The sequence below is a fragment of the Mastigoproctus giganteus genome, chromosome 1 (assembly GCF_048544385.1).
Source record: "Mastigoproctus giganteus isolate SK-2022 chromosome 1, ASM4854438v1, whole genome shotgun sequence".
NCBI classification, from domain to species: Eukaryota; Metazoa; Arthropoda; class Arachnida; order Uropygi; family Thelyphonidae; genus Mastigoproctus; species Mastigoproctus giganteus.
In genome coordinates this window covers 149,894,837-149,920,629 of record NC_143575.1, presented here as the reverse complement: position 1 = coordinate 149,920,629, position 25,793 = coordinate 149,894,837, and the positions used below count along the sequence as shown (strand labels likewise).

The following is a 25,793-nucleotide window of genomic DNA, read 5'->3' as shown; positions in this document are numbered from 1 at the left end:
ACAAAACAACTGGATGCAGGGAATAACTTTGATATTATATATTTGGATCTTAGAAAGGCTTTTGATACTGTTGCACATGGAAGACTGCTGCACAAATTGGAGCAGTGTGTGCATTGGAGGCAAATTACTGCTATGGATAAAGGGATGGTTGAGGGGGAGAAGACAAGAGTGTTAATCAATTGATACTGCTCATTGTGGACTGTTATTAGTGGAGTCCCTCAGGGTTAAGTGTTGGGTCCACTGTTGTTTTCTGTATTTATAAATGATATTGATGATGGTATATCAAGCTTAATATCCAAGTTTGCAGATGATACAAAAGTTGGCAGGGTTGTTAAGGACACTACTGACACTATGCTGCTGCTGCTGCAACAGGATCTGGAAAGGTTGAGCAGATGGGCTGAGAGATGGCAAATGAAGTTTAACATTGACAAATGTAAAGTACTACACATGGGAAACAGCAACCCCCAGAGCAACGTATCAAGTCTGTGGTACTACACTGACAGTGGTAGAGAACGAAAAGGACCTGGGGGTAATTGTGCAGGCAGATATGAAGTTCTCTGAGCAGTGCAGATGGGCTGCAAGAGTAGCTCATGGTGTCTTGTCAATGATTATACAGGAATTTTTCTAGCAGGGATAAGGAGGTGATTATTCCCTTGTATAAGGCAATGGTCAGGCCACACCTTGAGTACTGTATACAAGTCTGCAGACCTCATTTCAAAAAGGATGTAGAGCTGCTGGAACGAGTACAGAGGAGGGCAACAAGATTAATGAAGGGAACAATGGGTTGCTCTTATGAAGAAAGGCTTAAGTTTTGCAAATTACAGTGTATGGAGACTAGGCACAGGCAAGGTGATCTGACAGAGGTGTATAAAGCCTTGAATGGTTTGAGTATGCTCAAAGCCGATGGGATTCTTCCTCTTGCTCAGAATAATCACCTGAGAGGGCATAAATTCAAATTGAGGAAAGACAGATGAAGGATAAATGTGCGGAAATTTGCCTTTAGCCAGCGGGTAGTTGGTTGGTGGAACATACTTCCATCCCTTGTTCTGGAAGTTGATAGCATAAATAAATTTAAGGCTTAGCTGGACAGGTATTTCGAACGAACGGAGGGATGAAGTGGAAGGGGGTTTTTTTTTTTTTTTTTTTGGCTGATGCTGCATAAGCTTGCTTTCTTGCATCATATGCCTCTACTAATGCTAATGCTAACCGAGCTGATGTTGTGGATGAATTGAACAGGTACTTTGCATCTGTCTTTATTGAAGAAAGATACTTCAGCTGAGAAGAGGCTGTGCCAGTGAGGCTGAGCCATATGAAATTATTAATGTCATCATTACAAATGACTGTTTACTTGAAAAACGTTTGAGCATAAAGGCAAGAAAGACTCCTAGAGTTCATAGCATATACCCTGTAGTTTTGAGGGAGAGCATGAGGGAGTGTATTGAACCATTGAGGTTAATTATGAGGGCACCTTTGAACTCAGGGGAGGTCCTTTGGATTGGAGAAGTGCCAATGTATCACCAATACATAAGTGTTTTTGAGAGTGCGGTTGGTAACTACAGACGAGTTAGTCCAATTTCAGTGGTAAGAAAAATCTAAGAGGCAGTGATTAAGTACAATCCAGGGAAACTTAGATAGATATGGCATTCTGAAGGACACACAACATGGATTTGTTAACGGTAAATCATACTTAACTAACTTAATAGGCTATTTTGACACAGGTTTAGAAGATTTATGAGCTGGATTTAGGGAATAATTTCAACATGGTTTACTTGGATTTTAGCAAAATCCAAGTAAACCATGTTGACTCAGTCCCTCATCAGAGGTTACTGTATATGCTTGAACAGGTTGGTATTAGTGGTAAGATTCTAAGATGAATTGCTGGGTGGCTAGAGGACAGAAAGCAGAGGGTAGTCATTAATAGATATTCTTCAGATTAGTGTAACAACCCCAGGGCTCGCAACTGGTGAGTATGGATTTGGCTTACCCAGGGTCCTGAGCTGGATATCATCATTCTTCTCTTTCTTAGTGATTCCCTTCTATTTCTGGCTCCTGTTTTTTTTCTCTCTCTCTCTCTCTCTCTCTCTCTTTCTCAGGGTAACTCAGAAATTTTTTTTTGGCAGCTGAGCAAAAGCCTCAGGCACCATATGACTAATAATAATAATAATGTAAGGAGAGGGGTACCTCAAGGATCGATTCTTGGACCACTGTTGTTTTTCATTTTCATAAATGACAATGATGAAGGGATAGAAGGTGTGATGTCAAAATTTTCAGATGGCATAAATATTTGCAGAGTTGTTAATGATCCGTGCCAGGATGACTTGAAAAGCCTTCAAAGATAGAGAAGTGGCAGCTATGTTTTAATGCTACTAAATGCAAGGTCTTACACTTGGGGAATAGCAACCCCAAAATAAGTTATACACTTGGTGAGATTGAATTAAAAACAGTGGAGGAAGAAAGGGATCTGGGAGGTACATTATGGGTAGATATGAAGTTTTCTGAACAGTGTAAACAGGCAGGCAGGAAAGACCATGGTGTTCTACCGGCAATATTAAGGCCACATTTGGAATACTGTGTTCAAGTATTGGGACCTCATCTGAAAAAAGACATAGAGCTTCTTGAAAGGGTCCAAAGATTGGCAACTCAAATGGTGAGATCAGAAGAAGGATGACTGTATGAGGAAAGACTCTGATTATGTGTGCAAAAGAGCTTGGCAACCAGGCACCTCAGAGGTGATCTGATTGAAGTCTATAAGGCTCTGAGAGGAATTAGTAAAATTAATGAAGGTGGAATGCTCACTGTTCTAAAAAATTCCAGACTTAGGAATTATAAATCCAAATTACAGGGCTTGAGGTTTAGATTAGATTGTAGGAAGTTTTCTTTTAGCCAGTGACAAGTGCCCTCACAGGTAGTTGAAGCTAACAGTTTGAATAAATTCAAATGTCAGCTGGATACTTACCTGTGTGAGGAGGGGAGCATATAATTTGTGTTTTCTTATCTACTTGGTTGTTTTTTGTTTTGTTTTTTGCCAGTACAGCAAAAGCCTGTGGCTTCTTTGCACTATACGGCAAATACTCTTAGTATTAGAGAATCATCAATTAGCGGAAGAGGCATCTGGAGGATGTATTGTGAAGTTCTTTAGAACCCCATTCACAGGGTTTTCCCACCAGAATGGTACCACTCATCTCCTCCACAGTCGCCCACAGAATGGTATCACTCATCCTGCATCCACCCTGTCTACCATAATAATATTCGCTCCAGTGTAGCAAGTTAACTCCACTACACACATATATATTATATACAGATTCATATGATATACAGATAATATACAGATTCATATAATATACATATAATATACAGATTTATATGATATGCAGATAATATACAGATTCATATGATATATACAGATAATATACAGATTCATATGATATAGAGATAATATACAGATTCATATGATATTACAGAAATATAAGTTACAGCACAAGGAACCACAGGACAAGCACATGGCATAATGAGTCATAAGACCAAACATGGCACAAGGACCACTGATCTTATGAAGTCAACATGAGATGAAGACAAATAACAATATGGTCACAAATAACTACATAAAATTGTAGGCCACCATAGCCTAGTGGTCAGGCGTGCGGGTGCCCAAGTACACATGACTTGAGTGACCGGGGTTCAAGCCCATGACTACTGAATATGGTGCTGTTTCTTGTATTCAATCTATCATACTCCGGGACATCCCGGAGTATAAACAGAAAATTTATTAAATTGTCCAATGAGATTAGCCTGTTTACAAAGGAACACGATGATCATTAACTACCAGGTCAATTACACTGTTTATTTTAGCATCTTTAACTGTTACACAGAATTAATGTTAATAGTCTGTAAGTCTTCTACTGTTCTTTCCTCAAGTTCAAGCAGTACTAATCTTCTCTGGAATAATTTTTTGGAAAATTTTTGAAAAGCCTGCAAAGTGTATTGTAATTAATCGAGCCTCAATTAACAAATTAATAAATATGTGAATATATATTTCACATTCCATTTTGGATCTTCATAACACATTCACATCAATAATTTTTGCAGCCTCCAACTTCTAGACCAAGAGCTTGCCCCAAAACCAAAGGCATCTCTTTATTGCAATTACAAATATAAAGAGATGTCAAAAATTGCAAGGTTACCCTTGCAGCCCAGGGTAACCTTGGAAGCTGAAATTCAGGTTTACAGCCTCTGAACTTGAGCTTCCTGTTGTCAAATGTTAACAACAGAAGGCTCAAGCAGATACTCAGAGCTTCCTCCCTATGCCAATCCCCAGAAGTGCAGGTCACAATTTACTATACTGATCGCCAATGTGGAAAATATTATGTCAAGTAGTCATATTGGAAACTTATAATCCAGTATACATGAACATTCCTGGGACACACATTGGAGAAATAACTTATAGCAGCGTTTCCTAAACTTTTTTTAGTCACAGAACACTTTTCATCTCACAACATATTCACGGAACACTTAGTAAAATGTTTAGCGGAAGTCAAAGAACTGCTGCTAATATTTTATTACATATGACGCAGTGTGCATGAGGAGCATCTTTATTTCCAACACATGTAAAGCCAAAATTCAAATAACTGTCATTATACTTTCGTTTTGGTCTTTTATTAGTTGGTTCCTGTTTTTTCACTTCGGATTTTTGGGGAACAAAAGGCTGCGATTGTTCATCCTCACTTTGAAGTGTGCCAATATTGTGTTCGTTTTCATCGACCACAGTTGCACTACTAGAAGTACTTTGCTTCTCATTTTAAAGTTCCTTTTTTCAACCACAAATCTATGGTCACATATTTTAATAATAATATTTCGAAATACTAATAATTATCAAAAAAAAAATTTATACAAGTGAGTTTAGTTATGATATTGGTTCACTTCTTCCTCTCCTTCAACCCGTGTACTCCAGGCTAAATCGCATACGAATAGCATACTAGATCACCATGTTCTACTTTTTCGTAGATGTCATTACCTCTACACATACTTCATACTTTTCTATGCAAAGCCCACAAAAATAGTGTTCCGCAGTCTATTTGATTATTAGTCTATGCCAGTATATTAATAACCGAAAAAACAAATTATGTTAAATATTATAATGATACAAAAGTGTGTACACTACAAATATGCAAAATTTATTATTATTTTTTTATTTATTTATTTTTTTTTTTTGCAATTATTAATTATGATTTTTTGCGGAACAATTGTTGACATCTCATCTAGTGTTCCGCTGAACACAGTTTGAGAAACACTGACTTATAGTATTGCAGAGAGCTGCCAAGTGAAAACAAAAGCCCATTATTCTCTCAGTAGTAGGTCTCTTTTTTAAAGATGGATAGCCATAGGAGAAGCCTGGATGGTGAAATCTAATCCACCACAATTTAGTATCAATAAAAAAGTAAGCTTATACAGCATTAAAGAGAAGGAAAAAAAAATTGTCCACTTCATTTGCCCATCCCTTCTAATAAGTTGCCAAATTTTGCCATCATAAAAGGAATGTTTCCAGCAAATATGTTAGCAGCAGTCAATGATATAAGAGCCAACCTCTATAAAAGAGAGCAAGTAGAAAAGAGAAATTCAGCAAAATATAAGTAAATATTTTTCAAAGTCAAAAGTGATAGAATGATTTAAAACTTTCCAGACTTTAATGAACATTTAAACAAATCAACTGAGATTAGACCAAGATGGCATAGATATGCAACTCTGTAAATTTTATAAATTTAATTGTTCATTATTCAATGTTTCAATTGTCAAATTAAATTCAACAATAGTAGCACCCACATAAATTGCACCATCATCTTAAAATTTAATATTTCCTTAATAACTTCCTCTGAAAGTAGAATTATGTCATCTTAAAATACAGTTACATCATCCTGTAAAACTAGTCTGGTAATGCATCATTTTGTAATATTAGAATGGTACTGCATCTTGTTTATAAAAGCATCTACCTGCTGCTAGATGTGTTCACTTCCTATTCGGCAGCAGTGTGGCATACCACTATCGAATAAGAACAAAAGCGCAATTATTGTTTTTGATAATATAGAGGGCTTTCTAATCAATATATACCTGCAAAAGTTGATTGTAACCAATCTACTGTGTCAAGGTTACTTTTTTTAATTATGTTTTTTTAAACATAAGGCCAGATGTGTCAAAAGAAAATCTAGAATCAGATTTATTTAAAAATAAATCAGTTAAACAGATTCATTTTTTAGAAAGAAAAAAAATCTGAGTGATGTGCATCATCTCCTATAATATGGCAGAGTGATAAAGAATCCTGTAATTAAGGAGAGATCTGAAGCAGGTCAGATGGGCATTATATAGGGTGAATGCTGAGTATATGCTTTATTGCAAAGGGAGCATGGCAGCACCTACATTGAAGAGGATCATCTCCTGTAAGTAGAAAAAAAGGTGAGTAACCCGAGCGTGTCCAATACTGGCCCTAACCAGGATGACCTCCTGTCTATTCGAACAAAAGCTAGAGTGCCAGTTTCAGTTCAGATTTGAATTGCAGAAATGTGTTTTGAGACTGGGATTGCCATATTAGTAGTGTCCATTGATTTTTGCAAATTCTTGTTACAGTGGATCTAAAATCAAAATATGAGAAATGCGTTGAGGCTGTGCTGGTTGTGCCTTTGAGTAATTTACATCTCTTAATTACTCATGGGCATATTATTTTCATGTTAATTTTCTGTGGCTGTTTGTACTGGCACCAGTTTCCTATGCCAACAGCTGTAAAATGCTACAGTCATGTGCCCATTTATTGCATATTACAAAAATATACTTTTTACATCCTCCCACCAGTGATGTTATATGGGAAAGGGAGTGCCTACTCTGGGGTTCTAATTAATTGAAGATCATTGAAGAGGTGCTTGTAAAAGTTCTCTTTAGGAACTGTCATTTCCTGACAGGGAGTTGCTTTTAGCTGCACACTGGCTGTAAATCAAAACTGAACTTGTTTTCAAAGTTCAGTTTTAATTTACGGTCAGTTTTCATTCATGTATTATTTATGTGCAATGTTGTGTCCAAGTAATTGATTTTAGTTTACTGTGTAGGTGTATGAACTGCCTTTTTTTTTTTAAACAGCCTCAAAGAAATAAAATTAGTTAGACTTAGGTAGTGTTAAAGATGGGCAAAGAAGGTGAAAAGCTATTGGAAAAACATGTTATTGGAAACTAAATTAGATATTATAAAAAGACTGGATTCAGGAGAGCATATATTTACATTATATTAGTAATTTTTAAGGATCTAAAAATTAACAGAAAAATTAGCAGGCTGTTATTTTAAATAATGTAAACATAATATACAATTCGGCCCTGGAGAGATTGTGCAAAGCTCTTGGGGTAGAATTTTTCTCAGCATGGTCTGTGTTTGTTAACAGGAAAGATTGCTTTTACAGGGGTGGGAATCATCACCATTCCCCGAAAACAAATAAATACATGGGCCATGTTAGGTTAACTCAGAATAAGAATAGGTGCATGTACACCAAATGCTAGGAGTATAGTAAATAAATTTGATGAATTTGAAGTGCTGGTCAAAACATCAAAGGCAGATATTGTTGGGATATCAGAGACGTAGTGTCACACAGATATAAGGATAGCAGAATTGGAATTTGAGGAGTACAATATGTACAGAAAGGATAGACAGGATAGGAAGGGAAGAGGGGTTATGCTGTTAGATAATAAACACATAAAATCTAAGGAAGTGCATTCAGTTGATACAGATGGTCGGTGTAATGTTGAGTCAGTTTCGTGTGATTTAAGCACTGGAAAAGCAAAAATGAGAGTAGGAGTGTGTTATAGGCCTGATGCCTCTGATCATGAACACCTGTACAGAGAAATAGAGTGGGACAGTAATATCTTATAATGGTGGATTTTAACTTTCCGGATATTTACTGGAACTTGTTTGGTCACTCACACAATAGCAAGACTTTTCTGGATTAATTGGATGACTGTTTTCTACAGCAACATGTTAGAGAGGCAACCAGAGAGAGTAATACTCTTGATCTGGTTATCAGCAGTGATTATTCATGCATTAAAAATTTTCAGATAAAGGAATCGCTGGGTGTAGTAATCAGAGTGTACTGATGTGCGATTTACTTAAAGATATTACTCCATCAGGGTTAAAGGGAAGGGTTTTTGCTTCCATAAAGGTGACTATAGTGGTCTCAGACAACTTTTAAATTCTATACAGTAGGACCAACTAATGATGTTACTGGCAGCAAATTCTAAATCGGAAGCATTTAAGGAAGTTATCATGGAAGCTACTAGGCTTTTCATATCGATTAAGAAATACTGTTCAAGGTTTATGCCTAAATGAATGTCAATGAACTAATGAGAGTCGTGATAGAGAAGAAAAATGCATGGAATGCATATAAATTATCAGGTGACACAGAAGCCTATGATAGTTATAAGCTGGTCTGTAATCAAGTCACAAAGGGAGTTAGGCAAGCAAAGGCAGATTATGAGAAATCTTTGGCAAAGGACAGTAAGAAAAACAGCAAGGACTTCTTTATTATATAAACTCTAGAAGGAAGGGTATGAATCAAATTGGTCCACTTGATATCGATGATTCAACTGTTGATGATCCTGCTCAGTTAGCTGATAATCTGAATGAGTATTTTGCATCTACATTTCACACTTGAAGAATTATTAAGGGAGGAAAATGCCAGAAGTTTATCAAACTATAACCAGGTGCTTAATGATTTTGTAATAACTGAGATCAAAGTGGAGGAAAAATTGAAGTTAAACATAAGAAAGGCACCTCAAGTGGATGGGATCTATCCAGTTATATTAAAGGAAGTAATCAAATCCTTAGCCATAATTATGAGAGCATCCTTGAACTCAAGGGAAGCCCCCATGGACTGGAGATGAGCAAATATATCACCAATTCATAAAGGGGATCTAAGTGTAATAAGAGTAATTACAGACTAGTTAGTTTAACTTCTTTTTTGGGGAAAATAATGGAGTCACTGGTTAAAGATGCCTTGCAGGATCATCTAGACAAGACTGTAGTAATTATTCAGACACAGCATGGGTTTGTTAAGGGAAAGTCTTGTCTGACTAATTTTATTGGACACCATGATGTGGTCAAAGGAACTGGAGGCAAAAAATAATTTTGATATCATATACTTGGATTTCAGGAAAGCGTTTGACACTTGTGCATGGAAGACTACTATACAAATTGGAGCAGTATGGTATTAGGGGTAAGGTGCTACAATGGATAAAAGGGTAGTTGCGTGGGAGAAGACAAAATGGTAATCAATGGATGCTGCTCTTCATGGACTAACGTTACTAGTGGAATCCCCCAGGGTTCGGCATTGAGCCCTTTGTTGTTTTATATATTTATCAGTGATATTGATGAAGGTATATCAGGCTTAATGTCGAAGTTTGCAGATGATAGAAAGGTTGGCAGGATTTTTAAGGACAGTAATGGCAGTGTGCTACTACAACAGAATCTAGAAATTTTGGGCATATGGGCTGAGAAGTGACAACTGAAATTTAACACTGAAAAATGCAAAGTACTGCATATGAGTAAAGTAACCCCACAGAAACATACCTAGTGTGTGGTACTATACTTAGGGTGGTAGAAAATGAAAACGACCTAGGAGTAATTGCGTAGTCGGTTATGAAATTTTCTGAGTAGTGCAGACAGGCTGCTAGAGCAGGTCATGGGAGGTCTTGTTAATGATATACTGGAATTTTGCTAGTAGGGAAAAGAAGGTGATTATCCCTTTCTATAAGGCAATGGTCAGGCCGCACCTTGAGTACTGCATACAGGTCTGGAGGCCTCATTTCAGGAAGGATGTAGAGTTGCTTGAGCAAGTACAGAAAAGGGCAACAAGATTGGTGAGGGGAACGAAGGAGTCTTCTTACCAAGAAAGGCTTAAGTTCTGCAAATTGTAGCTTCTGGAAACTAGGCACCTGCATGGTGACCTGATTAAGGTGTATAAGGCCTTGAATGGGTTGAGCAGGCTCAATTCTGATGGGATTCTTTCTCTTGCTCAGAATATGAACCTGAGGGGGCATAAATTCAAAGTGAGGAAAGAGAGTTGTAGAATAGAAGTGCAGAAATTTGCCTTTAGCCAGAGGGTAGTTGATTGCTGGAAGAAACTTCCATCTGTCATTTTGATAGCTTAAATAAATTCAAGGATGAACTGGACAAACGTTTAGAGGGAATGGGTGTGTGAAATGGTTAAGTTTTTTTTTTTTTTTGGGCTGATGCTACATAAGCTTGCTTTTTTGTATTACATGCCTCAATTACTACTATTACATATAGGGTGCTTGTAATTTTAAGGTACGATTTCTTGAATATATACTGTATTTATGTCTTATTGGCTCAATTTCCACCAACCCTATATTTAAAGGTTTAAATATTTCTGCTGAATTTAATACATATTGTTATATAGAGAAACGGAACTTTAAAATTAGCTAAAAATACTTGTCACACTAATTAAAATTATTTACATTATTTCCTAAGGATAAATCATTCCCACTTAATGCAATATCATTTAGTGCTCTGATTTTATATCCTCGATTAAGAGCACTAAGTTGAGAACACACCTTGTAGTGCAAAAATAAATAAATATTTCTCATCAAGTTTTTTTTCCTGTTTGTAAAAAGCAGTATAGTTTTTCAGTATATCTAATATTAATGCATATCTGTAGTTTTTTATACATTGTTTATGTAGGCTCCCTTACCTTCCATGACATTGTAAAAAACAATATTTCAAACAGGATAAACAAATGGTCATGTATCATTAGCATTAGTAGAGGCATTTGAAGCAAAAAAGCAAGCTTATGCAGCATCAGCCAAAAAAAAAAAAAAAAAAAACCCACTTCAACTTCACCCCTCTGTTCGTTCAAAATACCTGTCCAGCTGAGCCTTAAACTTATTTAGGCTATCAACCTCCACCACAAGGGATGGAAGACTGTTCCACCAACCAACCACCCGCTGGCTAAAGGCAAATTTCTGCACATCTATCCTACCTCTGTCTTTCCTCAATTTGAATTTATGCCCTCTCAGGTGATTATTCTGAGCTAGAGGAAGAATCCCATCAGCATTCAGCATGATCAAACCATTCAAGGCTTTATACACCTCTATCAGATCACCTCGCTGGTGCCTAGTCTCCAGACACTGTAATTTGCAAAACTTAAGCCTTTCTTCGTAAGAGCACCCCTTTGTTCCATTCACTAATCTTGTTGCCCTTCTCTGTACTCGTTCCAGCAGCTCTACATCCTTCTTGAAATGAGGCCTCCAGACCTGTATACAGTACTCTAGGTGTGGCCTGACCATTGCCTTATACAAGGGAATAATCATCTCCTTATCCCTGCTGGAAAAATTCCTGTATTTCATTGACAATACTCCATAAGCTACTCTTGGAGCCCGTCTGCACTGCTCAGAGAACTTCATATCTGCCTGCACAACCACCCCCAAGTCCCTTTCATTCTCTACCACTGTCAGTGTAGTACCACAGAGTTGATACGTTGCTCTGGGGTTGCTGTTTCCCATGTGTAGTACTTTACATTTGTCAATGTTAAACTTCATTTGCCACCTCTCAGCCCATCTGCTCAACCTTTCCAGATCCTGTTGCAGCAGCATAGTGTCAGTAGTGTCCTTGACAACCCTGCCAACCTTTGTATCATCTGCAAACTTGGACATTAAGCTTGATATACCATCATCAATATCATTTATAAATACAGAAAACAATAATGGACCCAACACTGAGCCCTGAGGGACTCCACTAATAACATTAGTCCACGATGAGCAGTGTCCATTGATTACCACTCTCTGTCTTCTCCCCCTCAACCACCCCTTTATCCATAGCAGCAATTTGCCTCCAATGTCACACTGCTCCAATTTGTGTAGCAGTCTTCCATGTGCAACAGTATCAAAAGCCTTTCTAAGATCCAAATATATAATATCAAAGCTATTCCCTGCATCCAGTTCTTTTGTGACTGCATCATAGTATCCAATCAAATTGGTCAGGCAAGACTTCCCCTTAACTAAACCATGCTGTGTCCGAGCTATAACTGAAGTCTTGTCTAAATGATCCTGCAGTGCTTCTTTAACCAGTGCCTCCATTAATTTTCCTGGAACAGAAGTTAAGCTCACAGGTCTATAATTACTTGTGTCGGCCTTTGATCCTCCTTTGTGAATTGGGGTCACATTTGCACATTTCCAGTCTATGAGTACCTCCCCTGAGTCCAAGGAAGCTCTCATAATTATGGCTAAGGGTTTGCTTACTTCCTTTGCTGCCTCCTTTAATATAACTGGATAGATCCCATCCACCCCGGGTGCCTTTCTTGTGTTTATCTTCAACAATTTCTCCTCCACTTTACTCCCAGTTATTTCAAGATTCTGTAGCTTACTGCTAGAGTTGAATACACCTCTGGCATTCCCCTTGCCGAATAACTCCTCATGTGTGAATGTCGATGCAAAATATTCATTTAGTTTGTTAGCTACCTGAGCAGGATCATCAACAGTTGACACATCAATATCAAGTGGACCAATCTGATTCATCCCCTTCCTTCTAGAGTTTACATAAGTAAAGAACTCTTTGCTGTTTTTCTTTGCATCCCTTGCCAAGGATTTCTCGTAATCTGCCTTCGCCTGCCTAACCTCCTTTGTAACTTGGTTGCATATCAACTTGTATCTATCATAGGCTTCTGTGTCATGTGTTAATTTGTAAGTATCCCATGCATTTTTCTTCTCTGCCATATGCCTTATTAGTTCATCTGACATCCATTTTGGCCTAAACCTTGAACAATATTTCTTAGTTGGTATGTAAAGCCTAGTAGCTTTCAAGATAAGTTCTTTGAATGCTTCCCATTTTGAATTTGCTGTTGGTAACATCATCAGTTGGTCCCACTGTATAGAATTTAAATACTGTCTCAGTCCATCGTTGTCGCCTTTACGGAAGCAATAACCCTTCCCTTTACCCCTAATGGTAGTTACCTCTTTGAGTAAATCTCACTTCAGCACACTGTGATCACTGCCACCTGGTGGTTCATTTATCTGCAGATTCTTAATGCATGAAGAATCACTGCTGATAATCAAATCAAGAGTATTACTCCCTCTAGTTGCCTCCCGAACATGCTGATGTAGAAAACAATCATCCAATAAATCCACAAAAGCCCTGCTAGTGTGTGAGTGACCAGCCCCCAAATTCCAGTCAATATCTGGGAAATTAAAATCTCCCATTATAAGACTCTCTGATTTACTGGCCCACTCTATTTCCCTGTACAGTTTCTTATTATACTCATCAGAGTCATTAGGCCTATAGCACACTCCTACTCTCAATTTTGATCTTCCAATGCTTATGTCACACCAAACTGACTCAACACTGCACTGTCCAGTGATGTCGACTGGCTTCACTTCTTTGGTTTTTATGTGTTTCTTAACTAATAGCATAACTCCTCCCCCCTTCCTATCCTGTCTATCCTTTCTGTAGACGTTCTACTCCCCAAGTTCCAGTTCTGCATCCCTTATATCTGTGTGACACCACATCTCTGATATCCCAACAATATCTGCCTTTGATGTTTTGAGCAATACCTCAAATTTATCAATTTTATTTACTAAACTCCTAGCATTGGTGTACACGCAAGTATACCTGCACCTGTTTCTATTCTTAGCTACCCTAACACAACCCATGTGTTTACTTGTACCGCAATGGCTCCCAGCAGTCTCTGAAATATCATGCATCTTGTTTTTCAGGCTTCTGCTCATTCTAATAGAAGCAGTGCAAGAATCTCTTTCACCTCTGCCAGTGGCTACTGTCAATCTATTGGTCTTTGTCTCCCCCCAAGCTAGCAGTTTTCCGACCCACCTAACACTGCCTCAATAGCATCAGCAAATATTCTTGCACCCTTTCTAGGCTGAAAAAAATTCTACCCCTTGAGCCTTGCACAATCCTTCCAGGGCCGAATTGATCGATAAGGCTCTCATCATATGCTCCCTCCTATCGTGTCTGGGCAGAATTGCAGACACTTTCAAATTCAACCCTAATTCTCGGCTTTTGTTCAACAGTGACCTGTACTTGTTAAGTAATTCTGCTGGTCTCCTACTCTTAATATCTTTAGTGCTAACGTGTACAACTATATCACCTTTTGTGCCCTTAAAAGATGATATTCGCTCTACTACGTCATCAACCTTTGCCCCTGGCAGACATACCCTGGTCCTGTTCCAATCATATGAAGGGTGTGAATCATGTAGACAGCTGCCTCCACCCAAAGGATGGCTGACAAACAGACTGTGCTTCATGCATGGAAAATATTATGCTGTTGGCACTAAAAAACTGCAGGAGTTGCAAAACAGTGGCTTTTTTTCAAAGCTACTTGGACCAGCCAAAAATAGTGTCTTGATCATTTTTGATTGTGCTTTGCTCCAAAGTGAGAGCAGATAAAGAGATGGTATTATTACCAAAAACTTTATCATAGTCTTAATTGAAGGTACTTAGGCTTTCATCAGGCTATTTGTTTTCAAAAGCTCTGAAAACCTTGGGGACTAGCTCAATTTCCACCAATTCTATAACTCATTAATGATGAGGGAGGAGAAGGGTATCAAAGTCTGCTGATGGTAAAAGTAGGAAAGGAGATTAGTGACCAAAACCAGGCCAATTCGCTTCAAAATGACGTAGACTGTTTGCACAAATGGTCTGAAAAATGGCAATTGCAGTTTAATGCTTCTAAATGTAAGCATCAGGTGTAAAAACCTGAGAAACAGAAATTCAGAAGTTACTTATAAGCTTTGGGGGGAGGAACTAATAATGTTCCAGGATACAAAAGATTTAGGGGGGAAGTTACGATTCAGTCAAATATGAAATTTTCCATGCAGTAAACAAGTAGTTAGTAAACAAGAAGGCACATGGTATCCTGTCTATGATATATATGACTTCCACAAGGGAAAAGGATTTTACTGTCCTTATTTAGAATATTGTGTTTGTGTCTCAAGGCCACACTTGATGAAAGATATAGAGCTTCTAGAAAGGGTTCAAATGAAGAGCAATCAGACTGGTGAAGGATGCTTATCAAGCCCATGTGAAGAACAGCTTAGAAGGATCACATTGCAAAGTCTGCCAGCAGAATGAATGGGAGGTATAATTTCACTGGTGGAAGGTTCACAGAGGAACCAGGGATCACAAATAGAAAATTATGGGGAGTAATAGAAGGTTGGATCTCATAATGTTTACTGACAGCATGCTGTAGATCACTGGAATGCATTGCATGCCACAGTGGTTGAGGCAGAGCACTTGGTGTCAAAGTTCAAAGCAGAAACAGATAACTATTTTTTTTTTTTGGCAATGGGGATGGTATAAGTGATAAAGGATTAGGATGAGCATTTTTCTCATAATTCTGCTCCCTTGCATCATTTAGCCATTATAATACTAATACTAATGCAGCCAATGAATTTTCTTATCTCGTGAAGATACCCAGCAGTCCTTGTAATCCCTAACATTTGCTTTATAGGCTGCTGTATGCCCCAATAAAAGCAATATAAGAAGCATTTTCATCTTTACTTGCAGCTGCTGTTAAACCAATCTATTTTCCAATCCATCTAATACTGCCTTGACAGCATAAGCAAATATTCGTGTACCATCCCTTCTATTTAAGTATATCCGATCACTGTAAAAACAGTCTTTGCAGTCTAAGCATGGCAAAAAGTTCTGCGAAAAATTCTACCCATGAGCACTGCACTATCTCTCCAGGCTGACAAGGCTCTCATCATGTACTCCCTTCTAACATGTCTGGGCTGAACTGCGAACACAAATTTAATCCCAACTCATGACTTTTTCCATTGCCATTGTGATATATCTGTTAAGCAAATCCTCAGATCTCCTTTTCTTAATATCATTAATGCCAACATTTACAGCAATAAGCAATCTTTTAAGGGCAACCTTTGTGCCATTAAAAGATAAGTACTTAACAACATCCATCTCGAGCAGGCATACTCTGGTCCTATTCTACCTATCCTTTTTACACAATATACAGAATTTCCCATTTCCTTGACAACTATCTGAAAAAGTATGGCTGCAGATGTATGGAAATTTGCATTCAACTATGGTAAAATAAACTTCTGCCTAATATTGTGAAGGTGTGTTTGAATAAATTTAATGAAGATTTGGACAAATTATTAGACGGAATGGGCAAATGAAGTTTTTTTTTTTTTTTTGCTTATGCTGCATAAGCTTTACTCTCTTGCATCACGTTGCTTATACTAACTACTCTGAAAATACAAAATACCTAGTCCTTGTTATTAACTAGAACTATATGAAATTCTTTTTGCCATGGTTCTTAAGAGTAGCCCTTAGATGACACCTCAATCCAATCCTATATTCATTCTTGATGCTGAAACTGGATCTAATTGATCTCTGTGGTAAACCTTACACTAAAATACAATGAACTGAATGGTCTACCTGACCTTGTTTACTCTGTTTACTTCTTTTGTTAGTTGCCTTTGAGACTTCTCTGCCTGATATTTAGAAAAGAATACTGGGTCCTATAACAATAGTGACTATATCGAAGAGGCAGTTTCAGGACCTGCTCGGATATTATTCGGGCTCCGTGATCCAAGTAATACATTCCTGATCAGCAACTATCTTCTATTTTTTAGTGATTTTTATTTGTATGAACCTTTGGCAGGGACTGGTTAATACAATAAATAATAAAAAATAAGAAAAGTAGTGCAATGTAAAGACTGGCCTTGCCTTCTCTCCTTGCACCATAACTGCTCATAATCTTGGAATGATTCTTCTAGTATATCATTGAAAATACATTATCCTGAAAATCCTTTTTAAGCATTTTTCTTTTCTTTTTTTTGTAAAATAATAAGAGACCTTTACCTCAATATAATACGTAGAATACTTCCATATGATACTCTCCAGCAATTAGAACGAAAAAAATCAAAAATCTTACATTACAGTAAAAGATATAAATTAATAAATAAATTTTCTGTTTATACTCTGGGACGACCACACGGTCAGAAGAGTTCACATGGTAAAGAGAATACAAGAAACAGCACCATATTCAGCAGTTACGGACTTGAACCCAGATCACTCAAGGCATGTGTACTTATGCACCCGCACGCCTGACCACTTGGCTGTGGTCAGCCGAGTTTCTTTTTGTTAAAAGAAATTTAACAAAAAAACTGCAAAAACAATTTTTCTTCCTGAAGCTTACGGTGCTTTTCGATCATATGTCGTGATCACAGGAATGAAAATCTATCCGCATGTCGTTATCACAGGAATTTTCATTCTTGTGACATACGATCGAAAAGCGTTGTCAGCTTCAGGAAGGAAAATCGTTTTTGCAATTTTTTCATTAAATTTCTTTTAATTAATTTAATTTTTAAATTGCGTTAGATTGATTTTTAATTGTGTTCAATTGATTTTTAATTATTTTTTTTATTTTTTACTGTAATGTATGATTTTCGATTTTTTCGTTTTAATTGCTGGAGAGTATCATACAGAAGTTTTTTTTTTTTTGTAGTTGTTGGCGCATCGGCTTCTGTGGCCATAATGCACCTCCCAAGGTTTTTGCGCAGTACTTTGATCCAAGCCCGAGGCGGGATTCGAACCCGTGACCTTTGGGTTGCCCGGCAGACACTTTACCCACCCAGCTAGCCCGGTCGGCTCATACAGAAGTGTTCTCCGTATTATATTGAGGTAAACTTCTCTTATTATTTTACAAATATTGATATCAATGTAGAACATATTGAGCATTACAGCTCTGGTTCATACTATTAAGCATTTTCATACACTACCAACCATAATGAAGTCTACTTTCTGATCAGAGGATACTGCTTAATTCCATTAGACCCATTTCTCATCTACTTTATTTTAACTAAATAGCTCAAAAAGACAGATTCATACTACATGGTAAAGGCAATTACACACATAAATCGAGACAGTTCTGAACAGGAATGTGCAGACGAGATACAAGGGCACATAGAAAAGCACTGTGGACACTGTCCTAATGATGGCTTAGCACTGATCTTCACCTCTTTCCTGTCAGTACACATATATACCTTCAGGCTCTTTTATAACTTAACTCCTAGTTTTGTTTCAACATTACTGAATTGTGTGCAATTGTAGTAGTAGTAGTAGAGGCATGTGATGCAAGGAAGCAAGCGTATGAGCTTATGTAGCTTCAGCCAGAAAAAAAAAAACAATTTCACACATTCATTCCCTCAAAAAATTTGTCCAGTTACTCCTTGAATTTATTTAAACTATCAACTTCCACAACAACAATAGAAGAAAGTTTGTTCCAGAAATCAACTACCCACTGGCTGGCTAAAGGAAAATTTCCGCACATCTATTCTAAAACTGTCTTTCCTCAATTTGAATTTATGCCCCCCTAAGGTTCATAATCTTAGCAAGGAGAAGAACCCCATCAGAGTTGAGCCTGCTCAACCCATTCAAGGCCTTATACCCCTCAATCAGATCACTTCACACATGCCTAGTCTCCAGATGCTGAAACTTGCAGAACGTATGCCTTCCTTGGTAAGAGGACTCCTTCGTTCCCTCTCACCAATCTTGTTTCCCTTCTCTGTACTCGCTCAAGCAACTCTACATCCTTCCTAAAATGAGACCTCTAGACCTGTACACAGTACTCAAGGCATAGATAATAATCTCCTTTTCCCTACTAGCAAAATTCCTGTATATCATTGACAATACCCCATGACCTGCTCTGGCAGCCTGTCTTCTCTTCAAAAAACTTCATATCTAACTGAACAAAATACTCCCAGATCTTTTTCAATTTCTACCACCTTAAGTGTAGTACCACCAGTAGGTACGTTTCTCTGGGGTTACTTCTACCTATATGCAGTACTTTGCATTTGTCGATGTTAAACTTCAGCTGCAGCCCATCTGCCCAACTTTTCTAGATCCCATTTGTGTAGCATACTGTCTTTACTATCATTAACAACCCTGCCAACCTTTGTATCATCTGCATACTTGGACATAAGCCTGATATACCTTCATCAATATTATTGATAAATATAAAAAATAATAGTGGGCCTAACACTGAACCCTGGGGGACTCCACTAATAACATTAGTCCACAAAGAGCAGCATCCACTGATTACCACTCTCTGTCTTCTCCCATTTAACTACCCTTTTATCCATTGTGGCAACTTGCCCTTAATACCATACTGCTCGAATCTGTACAGTAGCTCCAATGTGGAACAGTATCAAAAGCTTTATATATATATATATTTTTTTTTTTTTTTTTTTGTAAACCTGTAAACCCTACTCTGTTTTGTGATTGATCTGTATTCTTTAAGCAACTAAAGGAACATTATTATTATTAAAATATAATTAAAAAAAAAAAAAAAATCAACAGCCAGTAGTACATCTGAGTTAAAAACATTACTATCTTACCTAATTGGCCATAACTGAAATATCAAAAATATAGGTTACACTTAAACAGATGATATTTCTATTCCTTACCACAATATTTTCCTTTCCTCCAGGCTGAACGTCTAAACTCACTCCAAGCCACATATCATCCTTTTTGTCTCTGTACGAAAATTCAGTTCCTCTTTGAGTAAATGTGTTTCCTATTAAAAAATTAATTTTAAAAAAAGTAGAGTTTTATTTATACACACCCTTAGGAAAACTGTACAAAATCTGGCACATTTTACAATCTGAAAATATTAAGAAAGCAATCCAGCACTTGTATCAATGATTGCATATCAGCAATTCAACAATAGGGTGAAAGTTCTCTTTCAGTGACATCTCCTATTCAGTAAACTTGCTGTAATTTAGCTGTAATTTGCAAGGGCAATTTGTACTAGATGGCTTTTCATATAGTGCTTGAATGAACCAGCAACTAGTCTGACATCGCTTTAATAATAGGTGCAAGAAAAGAAAAATAGAAAATGCCAAAAATGTGGATAGAGCTGAAAAAGTGCTTGCTTGCTTGATAAAATGTATGGTTAATCACTTCCATGGGTCTATCCTAGAGTTTGAGGGGGAGGGGGTCTGGGTGCAAGAATTAAAATTTGATTCATCTGGTCTTCCTTGTTGGGACTGAGGAGGGAGAGACTCCCTTTGTATGTATGTGGGACCTCTTTTCAATATAAAACATCTCTAGTTTTCAGAGATTTATGCATGTATGTGGATAAATATGTATGTAGGTATTTATGTTTTCATAAATCTCTGAAAACTAGAGATGTTTTATATTGTTTAATGTGAATTGGTTTGGCAGATGCAATCTCTACTTCATGATAAATAGCTACTGCTTCTTTCAATTCTACAATTCCTTCAGAAAAGACTTGCAGAAAGTCATTTTTGAAGATCAAGTACTAATCATTCCAAGTCATCCTTGTACGGATCGTTCCAAGTCATTCTATATGTGAAAGCACTCCATCCAGAGTTTTAAGAACAAGCTGAATGAAAGGCAAGAGTTCTTCTAGAATGGTATTTTTTTTTCATCAACAGTCATAGTAGCAACAGAAGTGCAAGAGAGAGATCCTTAATCCCATCATCAATTAGCCGTCATTGAATAAATCTGTTCAACCAACATCATCTTTCTGCATCTAAAGTCCAAGACATTATTTCTTAGCAAAAGATCTTGACCAAAAATTAATTCTCGTATCCATTTCTTCTTTGTTCTAAGACATATGCTTCAATCATAGAAGATACAGATATAGTAAAATTCAACTAATTGCTTTTCCCTAATTCTTTCTTTCAGGATTTTACAGAGATTGATTCTCACTGCAAGAGTCTTCGCTGAACACAAAGTTGTAGCAAACTCATGTAATCAATAAGAGATCTGATGTAATCACATGTAATCAATAAGAGATCTGAGTATTAAGCATTCGGCCCTGGAAAGATTGTGCAAGGCTCAAGGGGTAGAATTTTTTTCAGCCTGGACTGTACTTGTTAACAGGAGAGATTGCTTCTACAGGGATGGGATACACTTAAATAGAAAGGGTGCAAGAATATTTGCTGATGCTATCGAGGCAGTGTTAGGTGGGTCGGAAAACTGCTAGCTTGGGGGGAGACAAAGACCAATAGATTGACAGTAGCCACTGGCAGAGGTGAAAGAGATTCTTGCACTGCTTCTATTAGAATGAGCAGAAGCCTGGAAAACAAGATGCATGGTATTTCAGAGACTGCTGGGAGCCATTGCGGTACAAGTAAACACATGGGTTGTGTTAGGGTAGCTAAGAATAGAAACAGGTGCAGGTATACTTGCGTGTACACCAATGCTAGGAGTTTAGTAAATAAATTTGATGAATTTGAGGTATTGCTCAAAACATCAAAGGCAGATATTGTTGGTGTCACACAGATATAAGGATGCAGAACTGCAATTTGGGGAGTACAACGTCTACAGAAAGGATAGACAGGATAGGAAGGGGGGAGGGGTTATGCTATTAGTTAAGAAATAAATAAAAACCAAGGAAGTGAAGCCAGTCGACATCGCCGGACAGTGCAGTGTTGAGTCAGTTTGGTGTGACATAAGCATTGGGAGATCAAAATTGAGAGTAGGAGTGTGCTATAGGGCTAATGACTCTGATGAGTATAATAATGAACTGTACAGGGAAATAGAGTGGGCCAGTAAATCAGAGAGTCTTATAATGGGAGATTTTAATTTCCCAGATATTGACTGGAATTTGGGGGCTGGTCACTCACACACTAGCAGGGCTTTTGTGGATTTATTGGATGATTGTTTTCTACATCAGCATGTTCGGGAGGCAACTAGAGGGAGTAATACTCTTGATTTGATTATCAGCAGTGATTCTTCATGCATTAAGAATCTGCAGATAAATGAACCACTAGGTGGCAGTGATCACAGTGTGCTGAAGTGGGATTTACTCAAAGAGGTAACTACCATTAGGGGTAAAGGGAAGGGTTATTGCTTCCGTAAAGGCGACTACGATGGACTGAGACAGTATTTAAATTCTATACAGTGGGACCAACTGATGATGTTACCAACAGCAAATTCAAAGAACTTATCTTGGAAGCTACTAGGCTTTACATACCAACTAAGAAATATTGTTCAAGGTTTAGGCCAAAATGGATGTCAGATGAACTAATGAGGCATATGGCAGAGAAGAAAAATGCATGGGATACTTACAAATTAACACATGACACAGAAGCCTATGATAGATATAAGTTGATATGCAACCAAGTTACAAAGGAGGTTAGGCAGGCAAAGGCAGATTACAAGAAATCCTTGGCAAGGGATGCAAAGAAAAACAGCAAAGAGTTCTTTACTTATGTTAACTCTAGAAGGAAGGGGATGAATCAGATTGGTCCACTTGATATTGATGGGTCAACTGTTGATGATCCTGCTCAGGTAGCTAACAAACTAAATGAATATTTTGCATCGACATTCACACATGAGGAGTTATTCGGCAAGGGGAATGCCAGAGGTGTATTCAACTCTAGCAGTAAGCTACAGAATCTTGAAATAACTGGGAGTAAAGTGGAGGAGAAACTGTTGAAGATAAACACAAGGAAGGCACCCGGGGTGGATGGGATCTATCCAGTTATATTAAAGGAGGCAGCAAAGGAAGTAAGCAAACCCTTAGCCATAATTATGAGAACTTCCTTGGACTCAGGGGAGGTACCCATAGACTGGAAATGTGCAGATGTGACCCCAATTCACAAAGGAGGATCAAAGGCTGACACAAGTAATTATAGACCTGTGAGCTTAACTTCTGCTCCAGGAAAATTAATGGAGGCACTGGTTAAAGAAGCACTGCAGGATCATTTAGACAAGACTTCAGTTATAGCTCAGACACAGCATGGTTTTGTTAAGGGGAAGTCTTGCTTGACCAACTTGATTGGATATTATGATGCAGTCACAAAAGAACTGGATGCAGGGAATAGCCTGTGCAGATGTTGCTCCTTAAAGCTCTTCAAACAGAGAAGTTTTTCCTGATTTATTTTCTGCTTTATTAGTTTAAATTGTCATATTAACTTATATATTTTCTAGAGTAGCTTTATATTCGTAGTTACGATACTTAGTTTAAAGTTTAACTTAGACAGAGATTTTGTAGATATTACTTAGTATCGGTAACGGTATCAAATCCACGTGTCACAAATTGAACGAGAGGTCTTTTTTTTTTTTTTTTAACCAAATTTAGTCGATTTATTAACCAATTGTTATATCAAATTATCTTCTATAAGTATATTATAGACCTAATCAGGATACTTAGTTTATTCTAAATTGAGATAGCGAGATTTGGAAGCTAATCAATACTTACGAATCCGTAGAAATACCGTTCGTGAATTCCCGCCGTTTTTACACGATAGCATAAGCTTAGTGTAGTATAGTGAATAATATAATATTGTCAATTAATCAGTAAATCTATTAATCTTGATAAACTTTATTGTCAATTAAATTGTATTTTTAACTCTATAAATATATATAACGACTTAATCGTAACAAATAATTAATACATAACTATAGTGTTAAAACTAATATACATAACTAATACATAACACGTGATACGGAAGTTGTATAAAGGGAACTCGTAGAAAACACTAGATACCGAAAAAAATATATATATAACATAACTGTTTTGGGATATAACTTAAGGATTTAATTTTTGTTTTGAATTTCATTGAATTAAATCCGAATCATGACTCTGACCAGAGCAGCAAAGCAAAAGGCTCGAGCTAATGGGAGTGCTGTGGTTCAGGGGAGAACTGAGGGGGGCAGTTGCCCTCTGAATCACAGTCTATTAAAATGCACTGTTTGCTTGATGTTTGCGGAGCAGTCGGGTACGGGACATGATACTGCCAAGGGGGATGTCTTTGTGTGTGCACGATGTAAGGAGTGCAAGGAAATCAGGCGACAACTCAGAATTGTTATGGGCCTTTATGAGAGCTTGAAGGACAGGGTGGATGCCCTCGAAGGAAATAAATTGAGGGGCCCATCAAGCTCTCAGCTGCCCACATCAACGCCAGAGCTTGCACTTGGTCATCAGGCAACACAGAAGCAGCCCCCTAGGCAGAATGCGCTGGTCCCACAGGAACTAGTAGTTGTTGGTGACTCTATTGTCAGGGAAACGGGGGAACATGCTTTGTAAAAAGGATAGGTGGAATAGGACCAGGGTATGTCTGGCAGGGGCAAAGGTTGATGACGTTGTAGAGCGGATATCATCTTTTAAGGGCACAAAAGGTGATATAGTTGTACACGTTGGCACCAATGATATAAAAAGTAGGAGACCGGCGGAATTACTTAGCAAGTACAGGTCACTGTTGAAAAAAAGCCGTGAATTAGGGTTGAACTTGAAAGTGTCTGCAATTCTGCAGAGACACGATAGGAGGGAGTATATGATGAGAGCCTTGTCGATCAATTCGGCCCTGGAGGGATTGTGCGAGGCTCAAGGGGTAGAATTTTTTTCAGCCTGGACTGTACTTGTTAACAGGAGAGATTGCTTCTACAGGGATGGGATACACTTAAATAGAAAGGGTGCAAGAATTTTTGCTGATGCTGTCGAGGCAGTGTTAGGTGGGTCGGAAAACTGCTAGTTGGGGGGGATACAAGGACTAATAGATTAACAGTAGCCACTGGCAGAGGTGGAAGTGATTCTTGCACTGCTTCTATTCAAATGAGCAGAAGTCTGAAAAACAAGATGCAGGATATTTCAGAGACTGCTGGTAGTCATTGCGGTACAAGTAAACACATGGGTTGTGTTAGGGTAGCTAAGAATAGAAACAGGTGCATGTATACCTGCGTGTACACCAATGCTAGGAGTTTGGTAAATAAATTTGATGAATTTGAGGTATTGCTCAAAACATCAAAGGTAGATATTGTTGGGATATCAGAGACGTGGTGTCACACAGATATAAGTAATCAGAACTGGAATTTGGGGAATACAATGTGTATAGAAAGGATAGACAGGACAGGAGGGGTTATGCTATCAATTAAGAAACACATAAAGTCCAAGGAAGTGAAGCCAGTCGACATCGATGGACAGGGCAGTGTCGAGTCAGTTTGGTGTGACATAAGCATAGGGAAATCAAAATTGAGAGTAGGAGTGTGCTATAAGCCTAATGACTCTGATGAGTATAATAAGATATTGTACAGGGAAATAGAGTGGGCCAGTAAATCAGAGAGTCTTATAATGGGGGATTTTAATTTCCCAGATATTGACTGGAATTTGTGGGTTGGTCACTCGCACACTAGCAAGGCTTTTGTGGATTTATTGGATGATTGTTTTCTACATCAGCATGTTCGTGAGGCAACAAGAGGGAGCAATACTCTTGATCTGATTATCAGTAGTGATTCTTCATGCATTAAGAACCTGCAGATAAATGAACCACTAGGTGGCAGTGATCACAGTGTGTTGAAGTGGGATTTACTCAAGGAGGTAACTACCATCCGAGGTAAAGGGAAGAGTTTTTGTTTTCGTAAAATAGACTATGATGGTCTGAGACAGTATTTAAATTCTGTACAGTGGGACCAACTGATGATGTTACCAACAGCAAACTCAAAATGGGAAGCATTCAAGGAACTAATCTTGGAGGCTACCAGGCTTTACATACCAACTAAGAAATATTGTTCAAGGTTTAGGCCTAAATGGTTGTCAGATGAACTAATGAGACATGTGGCAGAGAAGAAAAATGCATGGGATACATACAAATTAATGGGTGACATGGAAGCCTATGATAGATATAAGTTGGTCTGTAACCAAGTCACAAAGGAGATTAGGCAGGCAAAGGCAGACTACGAAAAATCCTTGGCAAAGGATGCAAAGAAAAACAGAAAAGAGTTCTTTACATACTTGAACTTGAGAAGGA

At 37.8% G+C, this 25,793-nt stretch overlaps 1 protein-coding gene across 1 annotated transcript in view; it reads right to left on the bottom strand.

Annotated features, from left to right (window-relative positions):
- Window positions 1-25,793, bottom strand: part of LOC150091193 (integrin alpha-9-like) — a 295,920-nt gene that overhangs the window by 192,418 nt on the left and 77,709 nt on the right. Inside the window, exon 3 of the mRNA XM_090389494.1 lies at window positions 19,479-19,588. Coding sequence (XP_090245620.1) covers window positions 19,479-19,588 — 110 coding nt within the window. The remainder of the gene's footprint in view (window positions 1-19,478; window positions 19,589-25,793) is intronic.